General features: G+C 37.6%; 1 protein-coding gene across 9 annotated transcripts in view; it reads left to right on the top strand.

Moving 5' to 3' along the window:
• DNAI7 (dynein axonemal intermediate chain 7) overlaps positions 1-16301 on the top strand; it is a 73911-nt gene that overhangs the window by 45401 nt on the left and 12209 nt on the right. For 8 of the 9 annotated variants that reach the window (XM_033430228.2, XM_004270910.3, XM_049694196.1 and 5 more), the window contains one exon: positions 14822-14897. The exons of the other annotated variant lie outside the window; for it this stretch is intronic. In XM_033430228.2, the coding sequence (XP_033286119.1) occupies positions 14822-14897 (76 nt within the window). The remainder of the gene's footprint in view (positions 1-14821; positions 14898-16301) is intronic. 9 annotated transcript variants of the gene reach the window in all.

Genomic DNA, 16301 nt, shown 5'->3' with positions numbered 1-16301 from the left:
TTTTCTTTCATTGCCTGTGCCTTGGTGTCAGATCTGAGAAACCATTGCTAAATCCAAGGTCATGAAGATTTATCCCCATGTTTTCTTCTAGAGTTTATACAGTCATTCCTCGGTATCCATGAAGGAATGGTTCCAGGACTGCCCTGTGGGTACCAAAATTCACAGATGGTCAAGTCCCTTATATAAAATAGCATAATATTTGCATATATCCTACACACATATTCCCATATACTTTAAATCATCTCAAGATTACTTATAATACCTAATACAATGTAAATGTTATATAAATAGTTGTAAATATGTTGTAAATGCTACGTAAATAGTTACCAGCAAGGCAAATTCAAGTTTTTCATTTTGTAACCTTCTAGAATTATTTTTTGGAATATTTTTGATCCACAATTGGTTGAATTTGTGGATGCAGAACCCACATATATGGAGGGCTGACTAAGCCTTTTGTCTATTTTGAGTTAATTTTTGTATGTGGTATGAGGTAACAGTCCAATTTCATCCCTCGGTACATAGATAGCCAGTTGCCTAGCACCATCTGTTGACAAGATCATTCTTTCCCCAGTTTAATGTTTTCCACCCTTGTCAAAAGTCAATTGACTATAGATGGATGTGTTTATTTCTCAGTTTTCCATTCAATTCCACTGATGTATATGTATATCTCTGTGCCGGTATCACAATGTTTTATTTACTGTTGCTGTGTACTAACATGTGAAATTGGGAAGCGTGAGCCTCCAACTTTGATTTTTGAGATTGTTTTGGCTCTTTGGGGTCCCTTGAAATTTCATATGAATGTTAGGATAAGCTTGTGTATTTCTTCCCAAAAGCCTTCAGGAATTTTCATAGGAATCACATTGAATCTGTAGACCGCATTATGTACTATTACCACCTTAACAATATTAAGTCTTTCCATCACCATGGGATGTCTTCACATTATTTAGGTTTTCTTTCATTTCTTTCAGCTATGTTTTATGATTTTCAGTGTACAGTCTTGCACCTTGATTAAATCTATTCCTAAGTATTTTATTGGTGTTGACATTATTTAAAATGTAACTGTCTTCTTAAATTCCTTTTGAGAATATTCATTGCTAGTACATACAAATAAACAGATTTTTGTGTATTGATATTTTGTCCTCTAACTTTGCTGATATTAGTTGACTAGCTCAAATAATTTTTCTGTTGATTCTTTGGAAACATATATGTAAGATGCTGTCATCTGTGTCTGTGAATAGATATGGTTTTACTTTCTCCTTTCATATGTGGATGCCTTTTATGTTTTTCCTCATTGCTCTGGGTAGAATTTCCAGTACCATATTGTAACAATGGTGAAAGCCAACAACGTGGCCTTGTTCCTGAATTCAGGGATAAACCTTTCAGTCCTCAACATTGAGCATGATATTCCTGTGTGTTTTGTCTAATGCTTTGTCTCATATCGAACGAATGTCCTTTTCCTCCTACTTTTGTGTTTATATGATGAAATTGCACTTGCATTTGTTTAAAGCTTTTTCTGCATCAAATTACATGATCATGCAATAATTGTCATGTATTACACTACATGGTTTTAATTTAATAATCTATAACATTGCTTGGTTCAGTATATTAACAACCTGGAATTTCTGGTGTAGAGACACTTGCTTTTGGTGCATAATCTTTTCAATATGCTGTCGGTTTCATATTTCTATTATTTTGTGAAGGATTCTTATATCTATATTTAGAAGGAGTGTTGATCTGTAGTTTTCTTTTTATAATGTCTTCGTATGATTTGATTAGATTGGGGTTGGTGTTAGTGGTTCAGAGCAGGGGTCCCCAACCCGCGGGCCACGGACTGCTACTGGTCTGCTGCCTGTTAGGAACCGGCTGCACAGCAGGAGGTGAGCGGCGGGTAAGCAAGCCAGGCTTCATCTGCCTCTTGCCATTGCTCCCCAGTGCTTGCATTACCGCCTGAACCATCCCCCCCCCACCCCCCTCCCCCTTCCCGTCCGTGGAAAAATTGTCTTCCACGAAACCGGTCCCTGGTGCCAGAAAGGTTGGGAACAGCTGGTTTAGCGGACTAAGGCTACGGCTGGGGCTGGTATGGGAGCTGACCTGGGTCTGGGTTAAGGTTAGAGTTTATGGTTATAGTATATGGTTTATAATTTATGGTTTATATTTTAGTTATGGTTATAGTTAATGGTTATGGTTGATGGCGTATGGATGTGGTTTCTGGTTATGTATATTGTTTCTGGTTATAAATTATGGTTTGTGGTTCTGATTTCAGTTTCTGGTTATAATTTATGGATTATGGTTCTGGTTTCAGTTTCTGGTTATGGTTAGGTTTATGGTTATGGTTTATGACTATAGCTATATGGTTATATGATTTTATGGCTTTTTGGTTAAGGTTAAGTTAGGGTTTATAGTACAGGTAAGGTTATAGGTATGAGCCAGGGGTTAGGTTTGGGGTTTGGGTTTGGGTGAAGGGCCTGGGTTACGAGTTAGGGTTAGGGTTTTTCTTTGTAAATCTACCTAAAGCTTTGTCAATTTTGTTTATCTTTGCAAAAAAAAAAAAGCTCTTAGCTTTATTGATCTTTTTATGGTCTTTTTAGTCTCTATTTCATTTATTTCTGCTCTGATCTTTGTTATTTCCTTCCTTCTACTAATTTTGGGCTTCCTTTGTTCTTTTCTTTTAATTTTTTTTGCGGTACGCTGGCCTCTCACTGCTGTGGCCTCTCCCGTCGCGGAGCACAGGCTCCAGACGCGCAGGTTCAGCAGCCATGGCTCACGGAACCAGCCGCTCCGCGGCATGTGGGATCCTCCCGGACCGGGGCACGGACCCGCGTCACCCGCATCGGCAGGCGGACTCTCAACCACTGCGCCACCAGGGAAGCCCTCATTTGTTCTTTTTCTAGTTTCTTGAGGTGTAAAGTTAGGTAGTTTATAGATCTTTTTTGTTTCTTGATGTAGGCATTTATCGCTGTGAAATTCTGTCTTACAGCCTCTTTTGCCTTATCCCATAAGTTTTGGTATATTTTATTTCCATTTTCATTTGTCTCGAGATATTTTTTGATTTCTTCTTTGACCTATTGGTTGTCCAGTAGCATGTTGTTTAAGCCCCACATGTTTGTGAATTTTCTAGTGTTTTTCTTGTAACTGTATTCTAGTTTCATACCATTGTTGGTATGAATCATATCAAGCATCTGAAAAGATGCTTGATATGATTCCAGTTTAATTAAATTTATTAAGATTTGTTCTGTGGCCTAACATATGATCTACCCTGGAGAATGTTCCATGTGCACTTGAGAAAGAAGGGTATTCTGTTGCTTTTGGATGAAATATTCTGTACATGTCTGTTAAGTCTATCTTGTCTAATGTGTTGTTTAAGGCCAATGTTTTCTTATTGGTTTCTGTCTGGATGATCTATCCATTGATGAAATTAGGGTGTTAAAGTCTCCTACTACTATTGTATTGCTTTCTGTTTCTCCCTTTATGTCTGTTTGCTATATATATTAGGTGCTCCTATGTTGGGTGTGTGAATATTTACAAATGTTATATTCTTTTATTAGATTAACTCCTTTATCATTATGTAATGACCTTCTTTGTCTTTTATTACACCCTTTTTCTTAAAGTCTATTTTTGGTGATAAAAGTATAGCTGCCCCAGCTTTCTTTTGGTTTCTATTTGCATAGAATATCCCTTTTTATCCTTTCACTTGCAGTCTGTGTGTGTCTTTATATTTAAAGTGAGTCTCTTACAGGCAGCACATTGCTGGGTCTTGTGTTTTTATCCATTCAGCCAGTCTGTGTCTTTTGATTGGAGAATTTACCCCATGTACATTTAAGGTATTTATTGATAGGTATATACCTACTGCCATTGTGGTCATTGTTTTCTGGATGTTTTGTAATTCCTCTGTTCCTTTCTTCTTTTCTTGTTCTCTTTCTTTGCAATTTGATGATTTTCTTTACTGGTATGCTTAGATTCTTTTTGTCTTTTGTGTATTTACAATAGGTTTTTGCTTTGTGGTTACCACGAGACTTACATAAAACAACTTATATTTATAAAAATCTATTTTAAATTGATAGCAATTTAAGTTTGAATGTATTCTAAAGCTCTACACTTTTACCCCCCACCACGTTTTATGTTTTTGATGTCATAATTTACATATTTTTATCTTGTGTTATTCTCAACAAAATATTGTAGTTATATTTATTTTTACTACTTTGTCTTTTAACATTCATACTAGCTTTATAAGTGATTAACCCACCATTTTTACAACATTATTCTGAATTTTACATATATTTTTCTTTATACTTTCATATGTTTTCCTGTTACTAATTAGCACCCTTTCATTTCAGTTTAAAGAAGTCCCTTTAACATTTCTTGTAAGGCTGGTCTAGTGATGATGAGCTCCTTTAGCTTTTGCTTGTCTGGAAAACTCTTTTTCTGTTCTTCAATTCTGTATGAAAACACTGACGGGTAGAGTATTCTTGCTTCGGTTTTTGTGTTTGTTTTTTTTTCTTTTAGCTCATTGAATACATTATGCCACTCCCTTCTGGCCTGCAAATTTTCTGCTGAAAAATATACTGGTAATCTTATGGGGGTTCCCTTATATGTAACAAGTTGCTTTTCTCCTGGTGTTTTTTAAGATTCTTCCTTGTCTTTAACTTTTGACACTTTAATTATAAAATGTCTTCGTGTGGGCTTCTTTGAATTTATCTTTTTTGGTACTCTCTGAGCTTCCTGGATCTGAATGTCTGTTTCCTTCCCCAGGTTGGGAAGTTTTCATCCATTATTTCTTCAAATAAGTTTTCTGCCCCCTTGTCTCTCTCCTCTCCTTCTGGGACCCCCATAATGCACATGTTGGTCTGCTTGATGTTGTTCCATAAGTCTCTTAAGCTATCTTTCATTTTTCTTTTTGCTTGGGTGAGTTCTACTGCCTTGTCTGTGAGTTCTCAGATCGTTTTGTCTAGCTTTATCTAATCTGCTATTGAATTTCTCTATTGTATTTTCAGTTCAGTTATTGTATTCTTTGGCTCTGTGACTTCTATTTGGTACTTTCTTATATTTTATCTTTGTTGAAATTCTCAGTATGTTCCTTTATTCTTCTCCTAGGCTCAGTTAGCATCTCTACGACCATTGTTCTGAGATCTTTATCAGGTAAATCACTCATCTGTTTCACTAAGGTCTTTTTCTGAGGTTTTATCTTGTTCTTTTGTTTGGAATATATTCGTCTGTTTCTTCTCTTTTCTTGACTCTCTGTATTGGTTAGATAAAACAGCCACCTCTCCCAGTATTGAAGGAGTAGTCTAGTGTAGGAGATGAAATATATCCTTCAACACTACCTTGGTTGTCTCTCAATTCTTTGTGATTGTCCAAGCACCTACTTTATTTTTAGTGGCTCCCAATAGTTGAGGCTGTGCCAAGACCTGTCAGTGTCCCAAAAGGAAGGAGCTCAGTCAACACCTAGGTCCAGGCTGATTGGAAGCCAGACCTTCAAGCAACAAATTTTAAAGTGTACAAGTATGCATCTTTCAGGGGAGGACTGGGAGATAGTCTTCTGGGACCTTCTGCTCCCTCTGAGCTGAGCCTTGAGGTGATAGCCAGTTAAGAACTGTTTCTTTCTTTGCTACCATCCTGTTGAACTCATGAATACAAGCTCTGCTGGCCACCAGAACCAGGCAATCAAGGGCCAGGCCCTGGGCAGCAGCCAGCAAAACCAGGGTACCAAATGTAGAAACCAGGGCACCAGACACATGTAGAAGCTTCCCCTGGGAAACACTGGTGCTCAAGAGAGATAGTGCCTTCCTTCTGAGGTCTCTAGGGAGGATTACAGTGGGCCCTTAGATGTGTGTTCAGTTAGAAGCCTACCCCTCAAGCCACAGCTATGAAGATAAACTAATAGGCCTCTTTCACAGAAAGACTGAGCTCCTGGGTGTGTCGCCTCTCTGCTGTGCCCTGGGGGTGGTAGCCAGTTAAGAGCTCTTTCTTCATTTGTTTCAGTCCCTGGGACCTGTGAATGTGAGCCCCACCGGCCACCAGAGACAGGTGAGCAAGAGGTGTCCGCTGGGTGATACAAGCTCCTTTTTGGGAGATCCTGGTGATCTGGACCAAAATAGAAGGAGAGCACAAAGATATGGTACCTGCTGGCCTCTTGTTTTTGGAGAGTAATTCAGTAGGCCCCCTAGCTGTGTGTTCAATAGTAGATGCCTACCCCTCAGGCCTACGCTTTAAGATAATCAAATAAGCCTCTTTCACAGAAAGTCGGGTTGCTTTTCAGTTGGCCACCTGGGCCCTGGGGCAGGTGAGTCTGCACACAGGGGCCGTTTAAAAACTTCTTCTCAGTTTGCATAGCCTTCTGGGTCTGGCGGAAGCAAGCCCTCTTGACTTTCAGAGCTAGATGTTTTGGGGGCTAGTTTCTCAGGTGCAAGTCTTAGAAGTTGAGGCCTGACGTGCAGTTCAGACTCTTTGTTCCTTGGGGAGAAGCTCATGTTTGTAAGTTCCCTCCTGATTGTGATTTGCTGTACAGGGGCGGGTTTATGGCGAGATTGTGTCCCAGCCTCTCCTACCTGCTTCTGTATGGGCTTTTTCCCATTCACCCGATGTGTAGGAGTCACTCAGCTAGTTTTCGGGGGTTTTTCAGAGAAAATTGTTCCGTATGCAGCTGTAGATTGAGTGTGTTTGTGGGAGGAGGTGGCTTTGGGATATTCCTACATCGCCATCTTGGACTAGAACGTATATACTTTTATATGGGAAAATACCTAAGATGCATTGTTAAGATTTTTTTTTCAAGATACAAAACTATATTTGCAATAGGGTTCTGTTTTTGTAAGGGAAAAAAAAAACTTATTTGTGAAATCGTAGAAAACAATCTGGCAGCCTGCTTATCCAAACAGTGGCTATCTTGGAGCGGCGGGGAGGGAGTGTGAGAAGGATGGGATGATGATATACTATCAGTGATATTTTATTCTCTTTACAGTTCTATATTGTTTGAATTTTCAATAAATATTCTGTCCTTGTGAAATTCCCTTCCTCCCGTCATCCTCATCCACTTTGCCTAACATCTACTTGTCTTTTAAGACTTAACCTTTGTTGACAAAAATTCAATTAACAATCAAGTTAAGAAGAAAAAATAGAATTTTATTTGAGCCAAACTGAGAATTATAACCTGGGAGACAGACTCTCAGAAGGTCTGAGAACTGTTCCACTTGTTAGAAGTCGAAGGCACAGTCATATACATTTTCAAGACAAAGGATTGTACATCAAAATCACACACTGACATTTTACATAAAGTTCACCAAAGATACATAATCCAGGTAAGCATGTACAAAGTGAGCAGTAAATCACTGTGACCCCTTACAGAGTTGTGAAAGGATGCTAATCTAAGAAGTTACTTTGCCGACATCAGAAGAAAGGATAAAAACATTGATCTTTGTGGCAGGCGTTCCCCCCTTTGAGGATGTCTGGCTAATGTATAACTCAGATGCACATTGTACATTAGGGAGGGCCCAATACAGGCAGGGAATATGTTATGCTTAAATTTTCTTGTCCTGCTTTAAAATATAAATTTCATTTTATCACTTTCAATTTTACCTCCACAAAGTTCTCCCCTTTTTTTCAGGCTAAATTAGATGTATCTCTACTATGCTTTTATCATTCTGTTTAATTATTAAAATTCTTAATTTAAACACTAAATTATCTCGAGGACGAGGATAAGGATATTTAGGATATGAATCATATTTAGGAGGGTAAGGATAGATTTCATATTTACAGTAAGCACAGGGCCTGGTACGCGATAGAGTTTCGATAAATGTTTATTGAATGAAAGAAGGAATAAGCGAATGAATGGACGGTTAAGTGATTAAAAGTAGACCCTAACTTGAGTCTGATTTGTTGTGAACAACCTGTGTAAGAACAATCACTCGTATCAAAGAATTCAACCAGTCCCCACATTAAAATTATCCTGTGTTTTTGAGACTCTCAGTTCCAGTTGGGTGTGCTGGGAACCATTTCTGTCACTTTAGGGAATCTACAAGCTTGTCACTAGGGATTCTTGGGACCCTCTCCTCAGCAGTTGTGCCCTGGGGTGATCTGGCCTAGTACAGGTGGTGATAGGAAGGCTTCACTTCCAACCCCACAGCAGCCTCAGGAGAAGTGTGCTTCTTGCAGTCCGGTTGGAACTCAGAATGTGAAGCAATATTTATGGGCAGTGGTGAGATTTGTATTCCTTTATAATCACGGCAAAATAGAAACTATCATAACCTTAAATGTCACTCATAACACTGTTTTCTTGGTATGGTAAAATATGGTATACATTTTTTAAACTGGCATATAAATTGATGAAATTTAACTTGTATGTGTATGTGTATATGTGTTTGTGTGAGTGTATGTAAATTAGGGACTACCTGTAGGATCAGTAGGCAAATTTACTGTGTTTTGGCTTTAGAGGAAGAGATTTCTCTATTTTTAAAATTTTTTCTTTAGGATAAGCTGCTTATTTTTATAATTTTAGGTTGGCATATTGTAATATAATATTACATTTCTTGTATCTTTTTAATAAATTTGGAGGCTGATTGCAAGGCAAATATTAGTATAATAATGCAGGAATCTATGGCCCAAAATACTTTAATTATGCTTATTATGTGATGTGATTACAAATACCAAGTATTTAGTACTTTGTTAGTTTAAAAATTAAATCTCTTAGGTTTAGAAGATGGTCCAAATTGTCTTCCTTTTTCATGGGTCTATTAAGATTTTGCCACTAGAGGGCTCTTAATACCATATTTTAGTTCATTTAAATGTGTAATAATAATATTTACAATAATGTCAGTATTGGCTAATACTGTCTTTCCAATTAATATATCTTAGAAAACTTTTTGAAAAGTCTAATTTAAGTGTAGCAAAATATGAGAAATGTTGCTTTTTAAAAATAATAATTATCTTCAGAAATAGTTCAGTGATCTAAGGGGCATGCATGATATAATGGACCTTTGAACTTTTTAAAGTTAAAACTAGTCTTTGTCGGGCTTCCCTGGTGGCGCAGTGGTTAAGAATCCACCTGCCGATGCAGGGGACATGGGTTCAAGGCCTGGTCCGGGAAGATCCTACATGCTGCGGAGTAACTAAGCCCATGCGCCGCAACTACTGAGCCTGCACTCTAGAGCCCATGAGCTACAACTACTGAGCCCGCGTGCCTAGAGCCCGTGCTCCGCAACAAGAGAAGCCATTGCAACGAGGAGCCTGCGCACCACAAGGAAAGTAGCCCCAACTCGCTGCAACTAGAGAAAGCCCCGCACAGCAACACAGACCCAGTGCAGCCAAAAATAAATAAATAAGCAGATACCAGATTTAACATAAATATGAGTATATATGTATTATATATTTAATATAAATATGAGTATATATAATATATAAAACATATATATGAAATATAAAATTTACTAAGTGCCTTTTATGAGGAATTTGACATGATTGTGGATAAGTGTAACAGTTACCGTACGTTTTGATGGTGCAATGAGAGATATTAGGCATGGGAGTTAAGAGATCAAAATGAATTTAAAAAAAAAAAAAAAAAAAATGAACAGACCGGAGGTCTTCTCTGATGAGGTAACCTTTGAGCTAAATCTTTTGATAGGCATGGAGGAGTTGAGATGGGAAGGAAAGGAAATTGTTCTGCTCAGAGGGAAAAGTGTGGAGGCATGAAATAAATAGCCTTAGAGATTCAGGGACTTCTTGGCATCATCATGGATAAATTAAAAATCTATGAGGATAACCCACGTGCAAAACCTAGCTTTAGCATTCATCACCCTTTAACTTCCTACAGACTTACTTCAGCCTGTTTCCCCGGTCATACCCTGGACCCTGTTCTTATTTCTTTACTCATTCAGCAAATATTTATTGAATGCCTACCTCTATATGCCAGGCACTGTTCTGGCCCTCAGAGGGCAGTGGTAAAGGACAAATGAGATTCCTGCTCTCGCAATTTACTTGCAAGTCAGGAGAAACAAACAATAAATAAGAAAAAACTGGAAAATAGCAGATACTAATAAATGGCATGCACAGAATTAATCAGGGTGGTAACTAGATTGGGTGTTTAGGGAGGGCTTGTATGATGAATTATTATTTAAGCTGAAACCCAAATGACCAGAAGGAATCAGCTATGTAATTATTAGGGTAGAAATATTCTGATCTGAGGGTAAAATTACTGCAAAGGTCATAAGACAGGAGTGAAGCCCAGGAAGAAGGCCAGTGGACCGAGGTACAGTGGGCAAAGAGCAGAGTGACATGTGATGACGTCAGAGAGAAAAGCAGAAGCGAGGTGAAGCAGGGCTTTGTCGGCCAGAAGAAGAAGTTAAGATTTTATTGTAAATGCAGTAGGAAGGCATTAGAGGGCTCTAAGTATGAGAATGGCATGATTTATCACCTTGAAAGGTTATTCTGGCCATTACGTAGATAAAAAAATTGTGAGGGGCCAGAGTAGTAGCATGGTATTGAGTTCAGTAGTACTAGAAAGGCATGAGAAGTCATGGTGGCTTGGACAAAGGTGGTAGTAAGAGACATGGAAAGCTGGATATGTTTGGGAGGCAAAATAAACAAATCCTGCTGAGTTTTGATTTGGGGAATTAAGAAGATGGTAGCGCAATTTACCGAGATGGACAAGTATGGGCTGAATTGGTTGAGAGTGACAGAAACCAGAGGATTTTGGTGGGGACATGGTAAGTGTGGAACACACAAATGGAAATGTCAAGTAGGCAAACGTGAATCTGGAGTTCTGAGGAAAATCAGATCCAGCCACCGTGTGTGTGTAGACTGTGTCTTTCCAGGGCTGAGCAGCACAGTGTATGTGGTCTGAAGATCATCACTAGCATGGATTTGGGAACCACCGGCCTATAGATGGTATTAAAGCCACAGGAATGAATGAGGCTTCGGCCCACTCAGGGTAACCATTCTTATCTTTTGTACAAAATGAAGCATACGATGCTGAATTTTCAAAAGTCATCTTCAATTCCTTATCAAGAGCCAATTCCAACACTTTATTCTGAAGCTGTAGCTAAATTATCTTTTGATGATGAAAACATTGGATTTCAGATCAATGAACTTCCTTTGTGTAGATATTCTCTTGACGGACAGTAAAATTCAAGACATTCTATCAAATGTGTACAGTATTCAGTACTGACATTTTGCAGATGTCCAAGATCACCTATTTCATTGATAATTTTTTAAATTTATTTATTTATGGCTGTGTTGGGTCTTCGTTTCTGTGCGAGGGCTTTCTCTAGTTGTGGCAAGCGGGGGCCACTCTTCATCGCGGTGCATGGGCCTCTCACTATCGCGGCCTCTCTTGTTGCAGAGCACAGGCTCCAGATGCGCAGGCTCAGTAATTGTGGCTCACGGGCCCAGTTGCTCCGCGGCATGTGGGATCTTCCCAGACCAGGGCGCGAACCCGTGTCCCCTGCATTGGCAGGCAGACTCCCAACCACTGTGCCACCAGGGAAGCCCCGTTGATAATTATTGATAGCAAGTCTCCCATGTTCTCTTCTAATATTTTCATGATTTTTGTGGCTTTTGATTGGTTTAGTTATGCCTTCACATTTAAATCTTTTATCCATCTGGAATTTATTTTAGTGTAAAATGGGGAGAATCTAAATTTATTTTATTTCAAATCTTAGCCAGCTGTCTCAAAACACTTACCATATAAACCTAGGCTTTTTCTATTGCTCTGAAATGCCATATGCTAAATTCCCAAGTGGATCCTGAGATCTGTTTCTGGAATTTCTAGTCTGTTTCCATGATCTTATTCATGACCCAGGTTATGTTTTTATATCAAATTCAAATTACACATATATTAAAAGAATTTCCACACTACAATAACTGCACATTAATCAAGTTACAATGAAAAATTGCTTGTGTTCTGTGAAGTTCTTCCCTGTTATAAGCCAATTCCTATACCTGTTGAACCAAGGTGTCACTGAAAAGTTATACTTTAACTACCTTCTCTGCTTCATACTCTGTCAACATTTCCAGGCAAACAGTTTTAAGAAATGTTATTTTTTATATAGATTTATTATAAATCTATAAATTTAGTGCAATTCAAATAAAAATTCCAGTTGGTAACTGTTGAGACTTGACAAAGCACTATTAAAGTTTAGCTAGAAGAAAAAAAATACATGGGAAAATTTCTAAAACAATTATGATGAAAGAGGACTTTTCATTAGCAGATATAAACATGATATCAATATGAAGAAAGAAGTATTTTTTTTCGGTTACATTGCCAACAAACACAAGGAGTTTTAGAATGTATAAAACTATGAAGGCTTATAGTATCAATAAATGTGGTTTGGAGTTTAATTATTGTGCAGGAGTATGTTCTAGCTGCAATGACAGGAAAACATTCTAGAATAGTTATTAAGATTAAGGAACTTGCATCAGAATGTAAATTGACCCATTGCTTCCTTCCTCCAGAAGTCTAACTTCAAGAAGAGTCAATTGAACTAAAAAGTAACATAGAATTATAAAAATTATGAATTATATAAAGGCAATGTGTTGACTTAAATACAAGATTATTCTCTTGTGTGATAATACGGACACTGATAAATTCTTGTTGTTGCATACTGAAGTACTGTGGTTATTAAGGGGAACGTTCTGTTGAGAAAGTCTAAATTCTTGGACTCCCTGCAAGGTAGAAAACCAGTTTGATCTACATGCTGAAGAATTCTCAACTCTTTGAAGATGTGAATTGGAAAGGCTGACTCACTTGTTGGTTTGATATCTTTGATATTATTGTTGGAGAAAATCCTTCCTGTAAGAAAGAAATGCAACTGGCTTTTTAATGGTAGATAATATCAAAGGCTGCCTAGATGTTCCATGGGCACCTCAAATGGAACATATCCACAATCAAATTCACTACATTTTTTCCCCAAACCTATTCTTCCTTTTCTTTTCTTGGTAATTGTTACCACCATCCATCTTATTACCTAAGCCAAGCATCTGTAAATCAGTCTTTGCCTGTCCGTTGCCTTACTTCTATATCCAGTTGCCATCCAAGTTATGTTGATTTACTTCCTTATCATCTCTCACATATGCTCCTTCTAATGGTCCTGATTGCTTCTATCTTGAGTTAGGCCCTGATCCTCTTACCTTGGACTTCTTACTCTTTACAAAGCAATACATTCATCAGGTGGGCACCAGAATACTCTTTCCAAATGCAAATTTCTTCCTGTTACTTTCCTAGTAAAAATCTTTTTTGGTCCCTCTTTTACCCACAGAGGAAGTTCTGGTCTTTAGAGTGGCATCCAAAGCTCTCCACAGGCTGGCCTGCCTCTCTCCAGCTTCAAATCTTTACACCCTCCCAGCCTGTCTCATTCCAACCATGCCTGACTACTCAGGGGTGCTTGTAACCCTGTTTTGCTTCATACCTTTCTGCCTTCACTCATTAAAATTCCCTCCCACCATTTTGGGGAAGACCTAATTATCTTTCAAGATTTAGTTCAAACTTTACCACCTTTGGGTAGCGTTTCCTTTTTTCACCACCCACAGACTATTTTTCCCACAGAATTAACTCTTCTTCCTTTCTGTTCTATTGTGGACCCCTTACTACACTACAGCACCCACGAATGGTATTATGCCTATTCGTTTGCCTGCTTTCCTAATAGACTGGCAGCTCCTTAAGTCAGGGACCTTGTCTTTTCTTTCCTTTTGCTTCTAGCATCTACGGATGCCTGTACAATTTAGGCACTCAATAAAAATTCTTTGAATGAGTTAATAAGTGAGAAGTGTCAGAGGCCTGATGGAAAGAGCTGGCAGAGAATGCATAGTGTTAAAACTGGTCAAGAGGAAGATACAGGGCAATATCGTGATGAGAGTAGGGAAAAGATAATTTACTAAGGGGGACTTGGCTTTGTATGGTGGATGAGGGTGAGAGGCATGGTGGGATGAACTGGCATTAAGCTTCTGACTAGAATTCCGATATAAGGTTCTTTTATTGCTGTAGAAAAGTACAGGTGGTATTTGAGATCAAATGGAGTTTGCTGGATGTGATCCAGTTTGCAAATATTAGCACACACATACCAAATTTTCATAATACTGCATTTATCTAGTACTTTACAGCGTACAAAATTCTTTACTTTTATTATTTTGTTTGACCCTTAGACCAGTCATCTCCCTAAGCTTCAGTTCCCTTCTTTGTAAAATGAAAATAATAGCTATCTCTTAGGATTGTTTACAAGAGGTATAATATGTCTGGCACACAGTTACATACCAAATGGGTTGTTAGATCAGGCATTTGAGGTCCATAATGGTTAAATGACTTGCTCAAGGTCACAAAGGTAAGTTAGTGGCAGATTTAAATATAAATTCCTATGTCCTCTTTTTGTAGTATTCTTTTTACTACACCAGGATGTAATGATATCTTCTACATTACTTGGTACATAGCATCTTTAATTCCCCTCAGAGGCTTACCCAAAAGCAGGCTTTGGAATTAGTCTATCAGAGAGTTTATTGCCAAAATCAAGCAAAATCTAAAACTTGGCTAAAACCAAAATGCAAATACAAAATTTTTATAGCTTGCATTGCTTCCTAGTCTCTCTATTTTACACTTAGGGGTTTTCAGCAAAGAATCTGAGCAGGCTAGCTCCTGCCCTTGTGAGGTTCTGTGGAGATGGGCTCTCATTTAAATTAATTTTTTAAATATTGTTTTTGAATCCAGTTTTAGGCCAGAGCAAGTGTCCATCTGAGGCCCTGGAATTAAGGTAGCAGAAATCTAGTGGGAACTGGAACAGGAAGAGAGTGAATCTGGGCTGCAGCAGACACTGACGATCACACGCATCTGTCCTTGTGTTCTCTGTAGAGTTCTGTCCAGGAAGAATCTGAAGCCACAAAATATGAACTGGAGATGAAATTATTAAGTGAAACAGTTTCAGCAGGTATTCCTCTAAATTACATTTTTAGAATTTAATTTTATTGGGATTTTTCTGCTTACAAAAGAAATGCAGGGACATTGTAAAAAAAAAAAAAACTAGGATGTTGCAGAAGTATAAAGTGAAAATTCTTCCTCATCCCTCTTCTGATATAACCAATGTTAACAACTTTTTAAAATTTGTGCAATCTCTCTCTCTGTCTCTGTTTCTCTCTCTTTTGGTTTTAAATAAAACCATGGGATCATATCATACAGATGTTTTTGTTGAAAATTACTTTTTTTCACCTAACAGTATTTGTCATTGTACATACATACATAGAACACAATATATATTCTGCTTAAATGAATAATATTCAACAAGATTCTAAGTCAGAGCACATTGGTAACCTTACTTTTTAAAGTATCTGTATAATGTCATCCAATAATGGGACATTATTTAAATCCTTATTAGTAGACAATAAGGTTATTTCTAATTTTTTTTATTATTGCAAGCAGTGTTGCATTGAACATTCTCAAGCACACGTACATGATCAGAAATTTTTCAACACTTCTGTATTCAGTCTTATCCTGGCAAGTAGAAACTGGATATAGTTTTAATATGTCAAAATGATAGTGATGTCTAATTTGAAAATCTTTTGGTTTGAGATTTATATACGTGTTTTCCACTAACTTTATCATTATGCTTCTTTCCCAGTAACTTCTAAGGAATATACTTTTTATATATTTCTTAGCATATTTTTTTATAACAGGCTTCTTGTCTACTTCACTTTTTCCAATACACTTTTGTGTCAGCGGTCAACTAGGTTTATATCTTTATAATTTTTCTGTAATCCTTATGAGATAATTTTCCTGTTAGAAATATGATAATATATTCCATTCATGAAAGTGTGTCAATAATACCAAGGTTTCTACATGGTGATCCCCAAATAATATATATCATAAATAGTCTAAATTGGGACACAGTATTCTTTCTGACTTTCTTTTCAGGTAAATGGACTATTAACTAGAAACATTTGAAAATTACTTAAGGTATACATTTTATTGAATGTATACAAGGAAAAGGGGGCAATTGCTTAACTGGAATTTTCTCTGGATATTTCCACTTATTTTCAGTGCCATCTCAGTGTGCTTCCTTTAATGGGAGAGGAAAATTGTAATGATAAATAATAAGACTAACAGTTCCTGAATTTTTACTATGGGCTTGGCACCAGTTCTAAACTCCTTTCTTGTATTAAATCACAGCTCCCCCAAACTGTAGAAGATAGATACTACTATTATATGCATTTGTTGAGGAAGGAACTGAGACTAGAGATGTTAATTAGCATATCTTGTATAAGGTCACACAGCTAGTCAAGGATGGAACCTGTAAGGGTCTGATTTCCTCTTCTTATCTATTACACTCTATTGAAAG

Source organism: Orcinus orca, chromosome 11 (assembly GCF_937001465.1).
Source record: "Orcinus orca chromosome 11, mOrcOrc1.1, whole genome shotgun sequence".
Taxonomy (NCBI): Eukaryota; Metazoa; Chordata; class Mammalia; order Artiodactyla; family Delphinidae; genus Orcinus; species Orcinus orca.
Note: the sequence above shows the minus strand (reverse complement) of the source record. Positions and strands in the feature narration are given on the sequence as shown.